This window comes from Platalea leucorodia (assembly GCF_965183815.1).
Source record: "Platalea leucorodia genome assembly, chromosome: 16".
NCBI classification, from domain to species: domain Eukaryota; kingdom Metazoa; phylum Chordata; class Aves; order Pelecaniformes; family Threskiornithidae; genus Platalea; species Platalea leucorodia.
The window spans coordinates 9,441,962-9,461,744 of NC_138838.1; the positions used below are offsets into that span (position 1 = coordinate 9,441,962).

The 19,783-nt window shown below is 37.6% G+C and overlaps 1 protein-coding gene across 5 annotated transcripts in view; it reads right to left on the bottom strand.

Moving 5' to 3' along the window:
- The window catches only part of BCAS3 (BCAS3 microtubule associated cell migration factor), a 373,866-nt gene that overhangs the window by 260,177 nt on the left and 93,906 nt on the right, over positions 1 to 19,783 (bottom strand). For all 5 annotated transcript variants that reach the window (XM_082328352.1, XM_082328353.1, XM_082328351.1 and 2 more), the window contains exon 14: positions 1,458 to 1,591. In XM_082328352.1, the coding sequence (XP_082184478.1) occupies positions 1,458 to 1,591 (134 nt within the window). The remainder of the gene's footprint in view (positions 1 to 1,457; positions 1,592 to 19,783) is intronic.

Below are 19,783 nucleotides of genomic sequence, written 5' to 3' on the forward strand. Positions count from 1 at the left end.
TGTTATGTTTGGTGTCCAATGTCTGCCTTAAAAGCAAATTTATCAGCAGTAAAAAGCAGAAGAACATCTTTGTTCCTAGTGACTGGAGCCCTGTGCTTTGGTTTTCAATATTGATTATAAGATATTTCCCATTTTTTGTATGAAAGTAAAACAAAAATAACTCTAAAACATTAAACACAGTATAGTACATGCTCGACAGAGTATATGTATACACACAGATATCAACGCCCTTTGTATTATTTATAAGAATTACTTGTAAGTACTATATATATTATCCCATATGGACAGTTTTTCCCAATTTCCTCTCACTTTCCCGACTGGCTATTCCTTCCTATAGTACACCATTGCCTATAATAGCAATGACACTTTTCCAGAACGGTAGCAGCAAAGCTTTAGAGTCTTCAAACTACCAGTAATTTAAATTCACACAGATTAAAACATTATCAACGACTACTACATTAAATAAAGCTTTCAGACTTCCTTGTTACAAAGGTAAGGCAAAAAACTTAAGGCAAACTGCACAACTCGTAGGAAAAAAATGGTTTGAAGGAACTATAATCGCAGTACACAATAATCCGAGCTTCCAGTGTCAGGGTCATAGTCACAGTGCCCGAGGCTTCTCTCTGTCACACTAGTTTACATCTGCCAGACTGTCACAAGTCTGTGCTTTCAATGTGTAATTGCATCAGCAAGGGCAATACTCATTTCTTACCCTGTGGTGACGTTTTTATTTATGTATTTAAAACAGGTTCTTCAACAGTTACTCAACACTACAAAGGTGAGGCTCTCCTGATGCCTAAGAGCATCGCAGTGAAGACTGAAGCATAACACGCCGCACTGCTGCTATCGCAGTGATGCCAGCAAAACTGGTCTCTCACTTTTTTCCACTTTGCCAGTAAATCAGTTTACTGAGCATTTTTTAAAATAGCATTTCAGACTTTTTCACCCTATGCTAATCTAGCCTCATTTAGTCTTCCATCTTTAAGAACAGGATTTTTAAGCTGGGAAGTTAAATCTGTACCACTATAGTCTCCAACAGGTTCCCCCACTTTGCTACAGTACAGATAAAAGTTAATCACAGCCTTTTGATTAACCCTTCCTTTCAACTCTTTAATTGTCTGTCTTTGGCTTTTACCACCAAAGTCAAGCAAACCCTGACAGTTGCTTCGCGGTCACTAGACAAATGTTTAACATGCTACATGAGAAAAGGTTAAGTACAAACACAGCTAATAATCTGGGCTCTTTGGAGGTAGTGTCATATCTGAATAAATCTGACAGCACCTCATTGTAAAGGGCAAGAATTTATTATTGTCCAGGTTAAACGCTGTGCTCTTATCCTTTCTGTGGCTATAACATAAGAAAGGCTCTTTGTGTGCTGAAACAAACATTAAAGTGCCAACATACACAAAATGTATAAGGTGTCTGGGGATTATTCTTCAGCAAATAGTTTAACTTACTTTGGCTTCAGTCTCTCCCCTGTGAAGTGTATACAAATGATGGACGGCACTTTGTGATGATGACCAAGGATGTGTCAGTATTTGAAAAACATGGAAATCATGGCCTAACGTGTCAGTAGTGACCAGCAACATCCCTGGGTAAAAAAAAGAAAAAGAAAAAAGAAACACAAAAGCACAAGAGATTAATCACTGCAGAAGAAGAGGCTTATGAATGTCTATCTAAAAAAGCTAGCGTGGCTTACATTTTGTTTTCTGGAAACAAAAGTAAACAGTTGCAGAAAATTACTGAATTGAAAGGGATTCACTTCATAAAAATGAATCAGAACTTCATCTGAAATCATATTAACAGTATTACTACTCACGTATTACAGTACAAATCTATAAAAGCCAACTAAAAACCCTGGGAACGTTCTAACTGAAGTTGAGGACTCGTGTGACCAATATGAAGCACTGAAGTGAAGAATGTTAGAGTGAAACCCCAAAATGCTCTTCACTGGGAAAGAGCTAGTATAAAAAAGATTGATGTTTCCACAATAATAATTTTTGGAAGAAGAAACGTTATCAAAACTCAGCCAAAACAACCCATACCAAAAACAATCCTGAAGAAGCATCTTTCTTATAAAAGTATATAAAGGAAACTGTCTGATTTATTGCTTGAAAGGCAGCAAATCCGAGTTGAGAGCTTTCAAGTGAAATATTAAATTAGGTACTAACTTCATGGAAAACAGGTCACTGACGGATGTACTGAAATGATTAAATTAGAAGATCAGCAGAATCACAGTAACTTATATAGGCTATTTACTTTTTTCTCCCATTATATGTCAGTCCGTAACCCAGTTTTTAAACACTTACAAACATATTTGAAGTCAATTTGCCATATCAGTTTAACTTTTTATACCAAAAAAGAAGTGGTTTTGTACATATAAGAGAAGTACGGCATCATGGCAGAATTCAGAACTACAGTAAACAAACTTCAGATTTATTTTTCTGTACAAAAATGTCTATATTACCATACTTATTAATGAAATCTAAGAAGTCATCACCCAAAGTAATCCTCTGACATTTAATTAACATCAAGTACAAAGTCATTTTAGCAGTTTAATAGCGACATTGAAATGCCTTGAAATAATTTTCAAGGTATTGCATCTCTTAAAGAAAAACAGGAATTTCCACATAGCTCTGTTGTGTTGATTCTCCCCATAAAACATAATTGAAATCTTTCATCCTTCAGGAAGAGAACTTAGGTCTCCACATTTTACACGACACCTATTCAAAGGATAAACGATTATCTTATTTCTGTCATAGAAGAGCATTCGCTTTCTCAGTTTATTTACACGTGGCTCTGCGATTCATCTGTTCCTCTTCTACTCACTGCTGCTAAACAAATATATACAGTACAAGTTTGAAAGCCCTCACATATTACCATTAAAGTCCTGGCATATGCCACTTTTAAAATTTTAGAATTAAACTGGGGAAAAAAAAAAAAAAAATCCTCTTGCGCACCGAGAGACAGAGAAACACGCTCATAGTAAAGATTAATTAACTTTTCTACTGAACAACCATTACATCACTCGATGGCTATCCTGAGTGTTTTCCCTCCTTGGCAATCCTGGAATCCCCCTTCCCTTAAGCACAAATAGGAAAATTTCAGCAGCCAAAGCCTTGACCTTCTGGGCTCAGCGTCACTCCACAGTGCCTGCTCCTCCTCCTCCGAGGCCGAAGCAGGTTTGTGAGCACGTATCTCGGCTCCTGGGAGGAACAGCACAGTCCCAAAGGCTCCCAACAGGATAACACAGCATCACCGCAGACTTCGTCTGACCATGACCTGGCGTATGCCTCCATTTCTCCTGACCATAACTCTTATGAAATAAGGATCTTGTGAAGATAAGCAAATACTTTCAAGACTATGAGGCCCACCAGCAGTAAGGTGCAAAATCGGAGAGAAATCCAAATTGCATTTAGAGGCAAAATGGCCTACAAGTTTCCTTCTCAGATTGACCACTGATGCTGGTAGGGCTTGGACAGAGCGCGAGGCCACCCACATTGCACACATCCATTTCCTTGAAATCACACAAACGCAAAATCTTAAATCTGACCTCAGCAAGATTCCCTCCAGTAGACATACTTTTACTGTTACAGGCTGTTAGTCCGATTCCGAGTGTTAGAAATGAAAGAGAGTTTGTTATGGAGCTAAGAAATCCGTGAGTGCATTTGGGTATTATGTTTGGGCGGTAAGGCATGTGAGTTGAGGTTGGTCTGGATGTTAATGTTGGCTTAACTGGCAATTGCCTTGATTTGTAGTGACTGTGTTGATAGGAAATACAGCTAAAGTTGCTCAAGTGCAAGTCAGCCAAGTCTTTAGTGTGGGATTATGCACACAATTTGCATTAATTCTGTTCTGAAACATCACAAAATATACTTCCCTTCTAGTGAAGTGTGCGGTCCTCAATAACATATAGCATTTCCAGCGGAGAAAGCTGGAAGCAAATAGGGGTTTGTGTGCTTGAATTAGGTTGCCACTATTACTGGAGTGAGGGTATTCCAAAAGATCTAATTCAACCCAGTAAGGATTTATTTTCTATATTCCCATGTTTGCCTCTCCTCACGCATCAGATAGCTTTATATAGAAGTCGAGTGTGCTTTTGGTCCTTTTGAGCTCTCTCGTACTCCAGATGGAAAGGACCTCTGGAGAAAGAGAAGCTGGAAGAGATGAATACATGAGGCTTCTCTCAACACTGAACAGACAGCCCCAGCAAACCTAGATTTTTTTTCTTCCCCCAAAGTGCTAGAAGTCTTTTATAAATACATAGGCAGGGCTGAGTGCACCCAGAGATCTGAGCACAGCATTCTTCATGTGTATCCCATCACATGGCACGGTGCAATGAAGATCATAAAAAAAAAAAAAAAAAACCCAACTTTAAATGAGCCAAAAATCTGTCTGGAAGCTGGAGAGAGAAAGCTGCGTAATAGTCACGAGCCAATGAAAACACAGGAATTACCATAGTGCGTTGCCCATCAAACCTCTCCGGTGTTTAGCTAACCAGTATCTCGTTTCCAATATTGGCTAGAAATGCAGGTGTCTGCGGACGGTGCAATAAACCCCACAGTACGCAGACGTGAGATAACTTCGCCCTTCTCCTCACAAATGTTTTTTCCCAAATCTGCAATCTCTGCTTACCCGGAGCAGGGCATTGCTAGAGAGCTCGCTTTGGGACCATACACTGCAACGTATGTCAGACAAATCCATAAAGCACATGGCGTTACCTGTTGGTTCGTCTGATGACATACGCCGTCACTGAGCAAATGAAGCCATGAAATGTGCTTGCCTATCCGCAGGGCTGATCGGTTCCATATGATGGTCATAGCTCTTGGTTCCATAACAATGTGCGTTGCCTCCGGGTTTTTTGGGTTTTGTGGTTTTTGGGTTTGGGGTTTTTTTTGTTGTTTGTGCTAACTTGAAGGAGTATAGAAGTGAAAGACAATACATTTGTGGGTGGAAAGGAATTGGCTTAAAAATAGAAAGATGGGTGGTATCTGATTTGGCAATTTTGCATGCCTAATCTAAAATCCTGCTGTCTGTCACTTTGGAATAAATGCATTTTATTAGATGAAAGCCAAAGGAAAACAGGCCCTTCGCTTATATTAGCGGCTATTTTTCAGTAAGTTAAAGGAGGACCTTTCATACTCACATTTGCATTTGAAATACAAATATGTACTTGCAGAACTTGTATCAACACAGAGGTCCCAAGCACAATACCACAGATGTGAAAGAATGTGTATTTATAAAACAGCATTTTGAAATATCTTACTTACTACTGTTATTCAAACAATAAATCACTGATGTTTTAGAACATTTGACTTGGGTTTTGGTGTGGTATTTTCCAGCTCTCATTACTTCACACTAAAGAATCACAGTTTTCAATTACTACAGCTCAGCCATTTCAGTTCTCTCTCCATCTCCCTGCAACAAAAGGCCGCTGCAGCACCCCTGCAGCAATACCTAATCCCAGCAGAGAAACATGAACTTGAATCCCGGTCGTTACCTCACTTTCACTTTCAAGCGCAGGAAACTTCAACGCAGCTTTCTAAAAGACCTTGTGACAGTTTTCCCAAAAAGTTGTTTAGACGGAAATATGGTTTAAAGCTGTCACAAGTTCAGTCCAAAATGTTTTCTCTTATGATGTACTTTATGTATGAATAATCATAGATGAAAAGTGAATAATTCTCAAGGATTTCCTGCTTATTTTTCAAACTGGCATTAATCCCTGTTTAACAGATAACATCTGAAATCAATTGAAAGCCTTGCATACACAGAACCCAGTGGAAATTTATGTGTAAAGCAGATTTTACCTTAGTATGTATCGCACTGCAAAAATTTTGATTTTGCTTATCCATAATATGAGGGGTGCAGCTAGGTTAAATTAATGACTGTTTTACTATGTGGTTTTTCAAATCCACAGAGATGATTAAAATCCCGTTTAAAAGGAACAGATATCCTAGATGGAAAAAAAATTACAAAACCTTTGTTTTACCTGACAGATACATTTGCCCTAATTTACAGCTTCCTACTTTTCATGCATTCTGTTTGGGAAACAATAAGCTTCTTTCAGGACAGAAACGTTAAAAAATACAGAGAATATATGCATAAAAGGAAAAACTAGTACAGATGTAGACTGTGGCTTAAGAGCTATTTATGCAGTATCAGAAGACTAAACCAGACTCTGGCCTGGCCATAAACTAAGCCCACGCCCTAAATGAGGTGCCAAGCCACAAAAAGCATTTGCGTCAACTGGGAATACAAGGAAAAGAAGGACTTCTAATTATAGGGCCTGGAAGCGGAAGCCCAGAGTGATTAGGAGTTTAGGCGCTGCTGTATGTTTATCTGGGAGCTTCCTCTCGCTCGCTCTCAGCCCGGGTTTGATAGATGAGGGTTGGCCTAAAGGGTGGGATTGAAGTTGCTGATGGTACACAGAGTTCTCCACGATCCGAAGGAGACGGAGACGGAATACTAAGGCTTCTGTGGCCTTGTAGGAACATAACTCTTTTCAACTAGGCGTCAGCTGGTTAGCCCAAACGGCAAAATTAGAGAGCAGCGAATCTCAGTTGGGTACTTGTTATAAAATCTAGGAAACCTGAGCAGCCTAAGCATCTCCACCACATCCTATTTATAACACCTAGCTAATTGCATAGTTGTTTATTATATGCATACAAATGAGGTACACCCAATTTCACCTTGGCTTTGAGTTTCATGAGTAACTTCACTTTAAATAATGCCATCTTTCAGAGGAACAGAAGGTTTTTTCCGCCTTCCAAAACAATGGCATTCTGTAATTACACACTGAAGAACTCAACACATTCAAGCTGTGTTGGATTTGTTTTAAAAACACCAAGGGCACAAATGTTAGGAAAGCAGGCATACATCTGCCTGAAGGAAACATATATTCATGGATATACTTAATTTAAGAATGCAACGCTTACATTTCCATGCATGCACAGCCATATAGAGACCTGCATAGCCACTGCACAAATATGCTATTTAGATGAACAGTGGTAACAAAATACGAACGACTTCTCAGATTTTATTTTTTAAATATGAGCATAGATATCATGCAATGTTAGTATTATGCTTTGTAGGTTTTCAAATTACAGGATCGGAGAGCTCAGCGGAACCGCGCTGACTTACAGTCGCTCCTTATTCAGTCCATACGCATTTCGCTCGGCATGTCTACCCTCTGCACGCTAACTATAGATTTCTGTTCCACTGCAGCTCTCGTGCAAAACCAGTCGCGTACGTATCTTGTTAAGATGTGACAAAGTTTATATGGTCCATGGTTTTACGAAACATATGACCTGACCTATGAACAGTAGCTTTATTTATACTCACTTAACTCCCCTCTGAGGCTGACACTAGTCAAAATAGAGCCAAATATTAGTGCTAGTAAGCCCATGTATACCTCCAAGTGTAACACATATGCCAGTTACAAAATTTGGTCTCAAAAAAACTTAACTAAATAAGGAAAATCCGATTTTAACAACAAAATTCACCAAAAAATAAACACGAGTACGTAAAGTTATCCAAAATATTTAAAAATAAATATTACCCCCACCACCACCAAGTCAAAAGAAAGAGAAGAAAAATAAAAAATTGTTTTGTGAATAATTTCCTATGACTGGAGATCTCTATACACTGTAACACACTTAGAACAATTATATATTTAATCTGAATATTTGGAGCTTGGGGTGGATGTATGGAAACTGTCAGACATTCACCATGGCCAACAGATGGCTCAAGGGCATGCTTTATATACTAAAAAACTATTCACCAGTTTCAAACACTAACTGACTACAGCTGATGGCCCAATAAATACTAAAACTTTATCAGGGTGGGTTTCTCCCTCCCAAAACTAAAGACGCACACTGAGGGCAGCTGAGTAAACGAGGGCAAAGGATCAAAGGGAACAGACTCCCTTTTCTTTTAACTCTGCTTGTAATTCCTCCAAAAGGGATACAAATCCATAGCCGCTACCCTTCCCTTGGTGTTTTGGGGTTTGTTAGTTGCAGAGATTGCAGTAAACACTTTGACTGCTGAAACATATTATCATGTTTTTCTCTTTTCATTGGAATAACAATAAAGTAAATGTTACAGAGAGAGAGGGTAAAATCCTGCCCTCTTTGAAGTCTACAGAGGTTTTGCCACTAACAGCAACGTGGGAAATATTTTTACTCTTTTTATACAGTTGTGCATCTTTAATCTGAAAGGAAGTTTGCAACTCGTTAACAATGCCTGCTGTGCTAAATGACTGTTTTGATATTAATTTTAATATATTTTAGAATTAATTATAAATCTATCATGTATCAAAACAGAGTATATTCAGCAATAGCGATACCCAAACAAATCAACGTTTACAAGTGTGCCCACATGCTTCTTCGATACATTCAGCATATTAAAATTAACTTTATTTACCTGCAAATTTGACAAATATTAACAAAATGTAAAATTCCTATAAAAAGGTGATCATAAAAAAGGTGACTAAAGAACCATCCTTCAATAAACTGTGACATTTTCTGCAGTAGCATAGAAAGCAACCATGGATAATATTAGATTAGGACAATTGTACATTTTTAATGCTCAAAGAAACTAAGACGCTAATATTCCCTTCCCTTAAAAGCGAGGAATAGGAGACTACAAAAATTACTGAAACTGTTAGAAAAATTATGGAAACAGACCATACTGAAGGAGATAGGAGGCCTAAGATCATCCTCCTCAAGGCCTCGTATCAAAGCAGGACTTTTTGGTAGTAATGAAAAAAAGCTTATAAATGGTACGTAGGTGGAAATCAATTATTTACATATGACTTCTGTTTGCAGCAAAAGGTAGGTGATGAAGCACAATGATTTAATCACACTTCTCCAGCAGTACAATATCATATTTGCATGAAGACATCAATTTGATAATGACAGAGAAACATTTCCTATCTTCTCCCCCCTCCTCAAATATCGGATCTTCAAAAGAGGGCTCTATGCAAACCTGCTAGGAGCTTCTACCACTAACTACTACTTAATCCTGATTTGGGGATAAATTTCTTTGGAGATAATAGGTTAAATGCTTAGATTAGAAAAAATAGGAATCTGAACATTTTCTAAAAAGTTAAGTAGCAATGGATTTAAGCTATTGATAAACAAATATTTCTGAAATTTAAAAATAGGAGAATTAATGCACTACAAATCACCATACTGGCGCTCTTTTAAATACATTTCTTCCACCCAAATGACATGATGCTGTAGAGCACTGATTACAGGATTTCGTATGCATTTCTCCTCAGATTCAAGACCCTGTTCAGCATGCTTCCAGGCTTAAACTGACGGCAAACAGTGATTTTATTTAAGACTGTTTTTAATCAATACTTTTATTTAAATCGTAGCTATGAAATGTAGCAATTATTTAACAGACAATTTAAATGATCAAGAATTTCCTAAATTTTCAGTATATCCTGAAGTCTTCCACCTTCAGGTAGGAAACGCTCTAGAATTAGGCGAGTGTTTCTATAAAATGAGAATTAGTTTCTTGCAGGGAGGCATTTAAGGAAAAAAAAAACAAACCAAGAATGTACACAAATGGAATTAAAAAGTACAAAAGAGAACAGCATTGAAATTATTTCATGAAGAGGGCGTTCTCATTGATGTTAACCTGACTTTTTTTGCCGTCACTAAAAGCATACTTTGTGTTAAAACAGACTAGATTTACACTTTTGATGTCAAAAAAATTCCACTGCTGACACTTTTGCTTCACAAACAAACCATAAAGCAATGCTAGCAAGCTATAGATCATGAATTATTTCTCACCTTCTGGCCCAGCATATATGGTGCAGAGACTCACTCTTTTGAACTGCAATTCATCGAATATGATGCCACTTATTTTTAATACATTTGTCTTCAAACGCAACAATGCAAGTTGAAAAACAAAACTCAAAATAAACAAAGAAAAGCAATTATTCTGTCATTACATGATTACAGCTCATTTTACTCTAGATGACACATCCAGGAGGGTGGATGTTCCAGAATGAGATTTATCTTGCGAACTCGAGAAGAAAGTTGCAGGCACTATAGAAGTCCAAGCACAGACGAGGTGCTGGCTGCAGTCATATCAGTGCTGCAATAAATTAGCTTATACAGCGCTTGCCATTATAAAAGAGATCTCCAAACCTTAACTAATCTACATGTTTAATAAAAGACTGATTGTACACCTTAGTAGGAAAAACAGAAAAAAATAAAATTCTGTTCATCTGTGAGGCACTATCAGTGCTTCCCAACAATCAGATAAGGTATTTTTCTGCCCACTTGCTCTGATCAATGGGAAAAACTTCTGCAGAGACATTCCAATTTAAACCTCTTTAACTATTAACTCAAGGCCACCATCACATTTCAATATAGAACATTTAAATAATCAGAGGAATTTCAGGTCCGTTAAAGGTGCAGTCAGGCATCCAAAGGGGGTATACAGTTTAATCTGTTTTACTGCTGGTCCAACATTAATTTTCTCATTATTAATGGATGGAAAAGCTCTTTTGTAGCCAAGGAAGCGTAATTATTTAAAATTTTAGATGTGTTGCACTTCACAGCTCTCAGCTGCTAAGCTGGCAGGAGTAACACTTCTGGAAAGCAGATCATTTATTTACCACATTAAAAGAAAAAACCCAGATATTTATAAAACAGCAGCACTTTTAAGCTATTTACTAATTGAGTATCTTATTCGAAAAGTTTCTCTCTTTGACATTAAGATTACCGTAATTAAACAACGACAACAAAAATCAAAGTACAAAAACGAACGGAATTTGACATGTCATTTACTGGTTTCAGCAATAGATTAAGAATCAGAGATCCTGTGTAATATTCTTCTCTGGCACCGAGTTGCTGCATGACCTTGACTAACAGCTTCTCAATCCTTCAATTTTCCTAAAATTAGCTTTCAGTCTCTAATGTTACAAGTTTGAAGTTCTTACAGTTCATTTTCAACACACCCTTCTTTTTAACCTGTCCTCTTCTAATAAACGGGTTTGAAATTGTACCCATAGCTTTGATTTCTGCTCTTTGTTTTCTATACCGTTTGCAGGCTTCTTTTCTATCCCCTCTCCCTTGCACTGCTGGAATTATGCCACTATTCATTCAGTCAACTACCACAGCTTGAAAAGTCTCCCACTTCTTGTTCACCGAGAACTCCTTTCTTCCTCTCTAAACCTATGGCTTTGGAATCGCTCTTACCGCCTCGCCCTTAACTCCGTAAGGATCAAGTCTTACAGCCTGCATCTTTCTCGTCTTAGGCAGAAGCTGTCTTGGTCCGAGACCACATCCCATTCGGAACCTGCAAGGTAGCTGTACGAATTCACACTTTTCTACTCGGCATATGTATGTAGTACATATCACTTATGTACGTTAGAATGTGCCTCGCCCATCTCACCAATTTAAAAGTTGGTGCTGCTGCCAAATTGAAGGTGCGCTGAGCTGCAGCTACAGTAATGTTTTACTTAATTACAGTACTTCCAGTTTGTTTTTAAGGGCTTGTACTGAAAAATGTTGCATCTTTTGCTCCCCCTAAAATGCTAAGAAGCCATGACAGAATCCTGTAGCTGGCGAACACTTCTGTGAATACATTTAAGACACGTCAAAAAAAGCTTTTATTGAAAAGCGCTGTCCCAAGAGAAGACCACCACTAAGCTTTTGTAACAAAATGTCCTTTTCAGAGGCTGTAAGTCTAGTTATTTGCCTTAACAAATTGGCAACTGAAGCACAACCTCTAAAAAAATTCAAATACAGGATAAGTCTCATCTTTCCTGGCTACCCACAGCCACCTACTGGATTTTTTGTAGATATAGTTCTTGGCAATGAAGCCTTCCCTCCCCAGCCTAACTGAAAGACAAGGCACAAACCTTATAGGAACAGTAATGAACGATTAAGAATTAAACAAACTTGAAATCGATGCGCAAGCTTCTACTCGTCACCAGATTCCCAAAACAAATACAAGTAATAGATACATTTATATGTATATTCCCAGTAACAAGGAATAAAAGCGAAGAAATGAAAGCTCTGCTGCTCATCAGCAGTGTCTAACGCTATAGTCCAAGTCCAAATTGGCTAGTCCCAAATCAAGAGCAAAAGTAAAAATGTGAAACTGGGAGGTCCTGCAGTCATGTAATAAGTTACTGGCTTGTACTATTACAGTTACTATGCAACTATGACTTTTTGAAGGAATTCATGTCAAAGGCTACGCCAAATGCACCATACAAGAGAGAAAGGAGACGGCACATGCATCTGAGCGGCAGCCTGCGATACCAACCACCGTGCCTGCAGCGCCTGGACTGCCTCCTTTGAAAACCCTGGGAGGGCAGACGTTAGAAACCCCGTAGGGAGAACAGGAGGCGATGACCAGTTCGGATTTCACCAATTATCACAGGTAAAAGAGGAATTAAGACCTAAGTACAATCTCCCATTCTGCCTGTCTCAGTAGCTCAGCTTAACTTCCAAAGTTATTCACTACCTTCGCCTGCACAACCCGAGGCTTCCATAGCAAGTGGAACTACAGAGGAAGAAGAGCACTGCCATTCACACGGAAGATGGACAGAACAGTAATAGATGTCCTAGCATCCCTCAAAATCAAACTCCATATTTGAACATCGAGACTCTCAGAATTAGTGGACATATCGAAAATTTGGAGCCAATTTCTCTATGCCTTACTTTATCTATAAATTGTGAAAATGAGATACATATGTTTTCACATTTCACTTATTCGCACATATGCATCCTTAAGACCTTGTGACCAAAGAGCATTACAGTAATCAGCATGCAGCTTGCAAAGTACCCTTCTGTGTAAAGGTTAAAAACAACAGATAAGTATGTTTGTCCTGTGAAGGTCTGATTTGTATAGTTTATCTTCAGCAAAGGATAGCCTGGTTCTGTTTCTCAGGATAAACCAGAAGTTGTTCCCTCCTTGTGTAAGACTATCCCAATTCAACGGCACCGAAGAATACATAAAATCAAAGGAAATATAGCCGTGTGATTAGTCACCGCAGTGGATAGCTGGCATCCCTCTAAACGTCCGTAAGGAACGGTGCCAGCTTTAAGAACAAAAATTAACTGTCTCAAATTTCTATAAGGGCTGAGAAGTAAGTATCTCAGCAACCTGGCAGAAACACAGCGTACTGCCTGGAAAAACGCTACCAGAGTTCAACTGGAGGTGGGGGATTTTACTTCAGACACCGAGGTTATTCACCCTAACACCCACTTACAGAACTGCTGCATCAATCCAGCAGCCAGAAAGCGTGGCGATTTCTCAGCTTCATCCAGCACATTCTCTTCTTGCCTTACCACCACTGACTCCACCACAACCCTGACGGAGACAATTTATGCCACTAAAATGTACACATTAACTGCAACAGGCAACAAATGGCATTTTCTACCTAATTTTCATCGGAAATTCTCCTTCTGCAGCATATGCCAAGGTGTAGCCCAGTGTAAAATACGAGTAGGCTGTAACTTCCCTTTTGCCTTATGTAGCCAGTGCTGTTAAAAAAAAAAAAAAAAAAAAAAAGAAAAGAAAAAAAGAAAAAAAAAAGAAAAAAGAGGGAAAAAAGCTAGCGTTGCCTGGGAGGGAAGGCAGCACATACAGCGTCCGCTGCCTGCGTGCATTCCTGCAGCACCCTTCATTTGTGGGACTGCTGTTAAAAGTGTGATCCCCCAACGTGTATGTCAGGGAGAGCAAGTGATATAAAACATACCCTCCTGTGCAAGCAAGAGAGGATCTGGCCCTTCCTCCCCTCTACAGGGAGAGGAGAAAGAAGCTTATTGACCCAGGCACTAGATAAATGAACAGACTATCCATTAACTAGCGAATTGCACAGAATGAAATTATGTTAGAGACAATAAAATGAATATGACTTTAAAGCGTTCATTAAAACTGTCACCAACCATCTAAAATTTAACCTATAAACCACAGCTATCATCCATATATCATACCAAAAGCTTGCCAAAAAACACGATGAACCTGTGCAACGATCGATAATTTTGACATACGGTAAAGATTGTTTTTAATTGGAATACCTACAATCGATTATAAAATATTCTCCTAGACATGAAAAGAAAAGAAAAGAAACCAGCTAAGTTCGGTCACGCATTTGTTAGCCAAAAATCTAGATGGAGAACATCGAGGCACCAGTGACAAAAATCTCCTTAACTAGAAAGCACTTTCTTAGGCAACAAACAAACAGAAGTTTTATAATCACAAAATGCATTATTTCCATTTAAAAACTTGATTATATCAATATCTTCACTGGTTCTATTGGAATCAAAATCTCAAACATGGAAAGTAAAAACTGTGATTTATTAGTTATGCCTTGATGCACAATTCAACTTTCTTTTCTCTTTCAGCATCCCTAGGAAAAGGCAGCCTTTGGGTAAAATGCACATTTATTTGTTGTGTCAAATCTAGTCCAATCAATAACTCAAGGTAACCTAAAAAAGAACATTCATTTTTGTGCTTCATATTTCTATAAATCCTAGATAATCCCAATTTTATGACCCTAAACCATACCAAATAAACAGACTCCATGTGTCAGCTACAACACTGACTCCAAATACTGAGAAAAAAGTTCCTTTTTCAGGCTAACCTTCTCAAAAATTCTGTCCCACATGAGCCACATTTTGTAGACAAAAAGATACTACTGTAGCAATATATTTTTGCCTTAAAAAAATAATGAAGGTACAGACAGAATTACAAACCAGGGGGGTTGGTTATTTGCAGGCCTGTTGATACCATTTGCTATAGCAAGATGAGCAGCTGGTCAGGATTCAAAGGCTGAACCAACCGGTTCCTGCTGCGCTGAGCAGCCTCCCATCATTTAAAGTCTCGGTATTCGGAGGAAGGTGAAAAGAAAGTCTGTGACTTCTACCACGGTGTAATCCGTATTAAACCCTTGATCTACGTAACTTTCAACATCCAAATAATTGACTTTTTACCTTCTTTGAAATACTAGTAAGAAATATCTATATATTAAAAATACATACATTCTTCATTTAAATAAGAAGTTAAAATAAAAAATGAGACTTTTAACTTCACTGTTTATAAAACTTAATTGAGCTTGGCACGTCTATAAAATTTTCTGTTTTCCTAGAGGGTGGAGGGAAACTTAGAGTTTATCATGAAATTTGGCTAATAGAAATGGTAAATATAAGGTAAAAACCTATCTGTCTGGAACTGATTTCTGAAACACTGATCTTATTTCCTTCCTTATGGATTCTATTTTTATTGTATTATCTATGGCTGTACAGAACTTGCACAAGTGTGGACAACAACGTATTTAGCAACTAATATTCAGCTTTAGCCCAAATAAAACGTCCATAATTTGCTTTTAAATGTGGTGAAGTAAAGACAATTTACCGAAATAAAACTACAGCCCCATAGACTCTAAAATTACTCTTAAAAGCACGTATAACAATTTCTCTAGTATGAATAGATGTGTGCAATTTACACACAAGTTGGTTTTAATTATCACAGTTCATAAAGGCCTTTATACCTTAGATCTGTCAAAATGAAGAGAGGAATTCTGATAGTTTTTAACATGGTAAAAATCTATAAAAGGATCCTCCCTTCTGGCCTCCTAAAACTAAGATCCTTTAAGCATGTCCAGTTTGCTCAAAGAACTAAAAAGGCAGATTGCAGGATGCTTATCAGCTGTGTGATTTACAGACATTATACTTTGAAAAGTCTCACCGATCGTGACTCCGTTTCAAGTCTGGAGGGACTACCTCGCACCACCCATATCGAGTCTTGTCCAACTCGCGGGACTAAGCCGTAGCGCTCCCTGCCAACATCATAAATGCTGCCATTAAAATATTTGTTTTAATTCTGACCTCAGAGTCACAGCTAATAAACAAGAAAGGCAATGAGAAATTGAAAAACAAACTAAATGCAGCTGTTGGACTGGACGTTTCACAACTGTGTTTAACTGCATCCTTTAATTTCACTTCTATGAATAGAAGCCATACACCACAGCTTGCATGCCAGCTAGTCAGCCAAGCAGTATTTTCTTTTGAGTTCATTTTGCAGTGTTATTCCGTCATGTAAATTTTACTGTATTTTTAACTTTTCCTTTGAGATGCAGTCTGCAAACAATGGCTAACTATTTGCTGGTGGTTTCTCATTAGAACACGTACTAGCAATGGGTAGCATTCGTGTTATTTTTCCATAATCTTCCTCACACACAAGAGGAACAGAATTTTTTGTGTGTATGCGTAATACGTGTTTGTATGTGTGTCAGGCCAGAGCCCATTTAAATATCTCCAGTGAACAGATGATTAATGTTTTAGAAACTCTGCATTACAAAATCACACGGAAGAACTAGATACAGAGGAGTGAAACATAAAGCTTATGCTATTCTATGGACTTCCCAAAACTTACTCATATATAAAACCAAAAGTATGATTTTTTTAATATGTCTTCATAACAATGAATGAAAATACTTTTCCAGAAATGCATAGGATTACAAATACTAATTAGGTAGAGAATCAGGAACTTGAACATACTTGAAAGAAATCCATTTAGAAATGGGAAAAAAAGGCCACATACTTTTAAAATTGTAAATACAAATAAGGAATCATATGATTAAAAATTAGGACAGTAAGAAAATTAGAATTTCCGACTTACTTTGGAATATATTCCTTCAGTATGGAGGAAAATACACATAATTTTAATTTGCAAAAAAATACAGCACATTGGTGTGTTTTTCAAATAGGTTATGATCCTCACCTTCTCGGTTTTCAGGCTTGGTATGTGGAAAGATAAGAAATACCGCCTCACAGCCCTCCAAAACCAAACACTCTGTTTCCTTTATGCGTGGGGGCATATTTTCATTTTTTTAAAAAATAAAAATCAATAACCATTTCTTTTAAACATGTGGAAATTCAACTTCCAAATAATATATACCGTTAAAACTTCATATTGAAATGTCTTAAAAAAAAACAAACCAAACCAAACCAAACCACCACCAAAAAGAGGAAGCAGACCTCATGCCTCCCAAATCACGCTGAAGACTTAATCCTCAGGACCATCTCAGTTCAGGATATTTGCATCCACAACCTCGCTCGAGTCCCAAGGCCTTACATGAAAGTAAAACAGTGAATGCTTTGGACCAATATTAAAAGGAACAGCAATAAACCAAAACATTTGAATGAAGCCATATTCAGAAATTTCCATAACACATCATGCCAGAGGTCTGTGTAGCCCAGTGTATTTATTGCCTTTAACAACAGGGACTAGCAATCATCTCTATGTCTACGATGGAAGAGGGAACAAAGTGAATTAGATTTAATGGACTATGGCTGACATCAGAATTGGTGAGGTTTTTTTTCCTCCTTTCTAAATCACAGCATCTAAAACAACATAATGAAAAACCAGGATGTTTGTATGGTTCCTTCAGTCTCCAGTCTAGACACTCTCTAGTTTAGACTAATCCAGTTTACCATTGAGCAACCGATTCTAATTGGTACCATTTAATCCTTGCCCTTCCCTCTCCCCATTTCCTCTCCCCACTTCAGACCCTGCATTTACAATTCCTGGCAGACTATCATCAACACGTTAAAAGCTTGGAGGCTTTTCTGTAAACATCTTAAATTAACTAACCCCCTATGGTGTATTCCTTCCTTTTGTGAACTTCCAAAATTTAGTCCAGGGCACCTTCTTCCAGAGTTTACATAATGAGCTCTTGTCGACTTTTGTTATGAGCAGACAGGATTCTTCTGCAATGCTATGACGACTATGACATTCTGCAAACGGTTTGTACCTGGGTTTGTTATTATATAAATATGTATATAAATGCATAAATATATATGAATATATAAAATAAATATTATATATATATATCTAAAAGTTTAAAGCCTCCTCATAACAAATTCTTGCATAACGTTGCATTGACAGAAAAACATCTTAATAACCAAGAAAATATTTACCAAAATTTTTTATCCTGCCTACATTTTAATCATGGTAAACATTCCATAAATAAAATAAAATTCCATAAATAAAAAACCCGTCAGAAATACAGACCTTAGCGTCAATACTGCTGATTTACATTATACAACAGAAAATCGTTACTGGTTGTACAATTGTTACTGGTTGTACATAACTGACATTTCTAAATATCTTACATTTATAGCATGGAAAAGGCCAAATCACCCTTCCATGAAATGGTGGAAGCCTACGTTGTCCTGTAAACCACAGTAATAGAGTACGTTTGTTCACCAGAAAAAGGAAATCACTCAGGTGACATTCTCTGCAAGTCCGTTCAGCTAACAACATCCTAGATGATTTTTTGTGTGGCCAAGGTGTATTGACCGTAATCCTATAAAAACAGGCCTTGTTCCTGGACCCAATCTAAAGGTATCAAGATTTTCTTAAAAAAAAAAAAAAAAAAAAAAAAAATATATATATATATATATATAAAAAAATATATATAATATATATTATATATATATATATATATATATAACCAGGAAAAATACAATGCATAGGTTTGGGAGCATATCTACACAGCTGCAGTCTGAAAAAGTAATGTAAATCACCTAATGTGAATTAGCAAACAGCACTACATTTTTGTCTGGACACTCCGTCCACAGTAAGTTGGCCTTCGATTCATCCAAAACTGAATATTCAAACTAAAATAAATCAAGTCAATGTTAAAGCTAAGTAAAAGCATCCATACAAAAGCTTAATGTGATTTTCATTTAATAAGTGAATTAAAGTAACTGTTCTTAGAGTCTCTTTGTAAGTATAAGCCTCTTGTTTCCACTACATCAATATACATGCCAGAGGTACATTAATAAAGTCCCCAGTCTATTAATATTACTTTACTTCCTTGTATTATTTATTCTCATCTTGAAAAGTTTTAATAAAAGGCTTAAAGTCTCCCTACAAGTTAGAAGGCACTTTCCTTTGTTCAGAAATGAAAGAGTGGACATGGAGCTCTTAACTCTGCCTGCAGCAGCTGCTGTGCACAGACGATCAGATGGGTGTTCAAATACGAACGGAATATTCTCAGAACGCAGCTCGTTTCCCTCGCAGTGGTTTCTGTATGCCTAAGAGATGTGACTTTCTTCTTAGCCGTGGATCCTTCTCAATGAGGTTGAAGAAATATTATTCTCCCAATCAACTACAAACCAGTGCTGTAATTGAAAGACATTCAGTGATTGCCCTTCAAAAGACTCTGGGCTTCTGCAGCGCCCAGTCTCCGGGTCTATCAGCCACAGCTCCCTGCAAAATTCATCCACTCCGTTGGCAATTTCCAAGCTGCATGAATTATTCTGCTGGCAGGAGCCCGTTTCTGGTCGTCACCTGCACCGGGGCCCCACGGCTCCTTCCTCTTACATGCCAGTATCCTTGCCACACACTGGGGTGCAAGCGTCACTTCATGGGAAGGGGTTGTGGTAAAAAATAAATAAACACCATGTGTATCCATTACTTATGAAGCAAATATACTGGAAAATCAGATCCCTTTTTCCTGTTAATATACAGCATCTCTTCCACGGCACTTGGCAATGCTAAATTATTACTATAACATTTACTTAATTTATTCAATATTGGATGGATGTCGAAGAATCAAAACACAGTGCTTCAGAAGAGGGGCCTTATCTTCATGTAAGTCACAAAAGTCACTGGCACATATAGCATTATATAAATAAATCATGATTTTGACATACAATAAAGCATCTAGAAAAACTGACAGTTTCCTATGGAAGAACAGGATACATGAAATACTCATATTCTAGCAATTAAAAAAGAAAAAAAG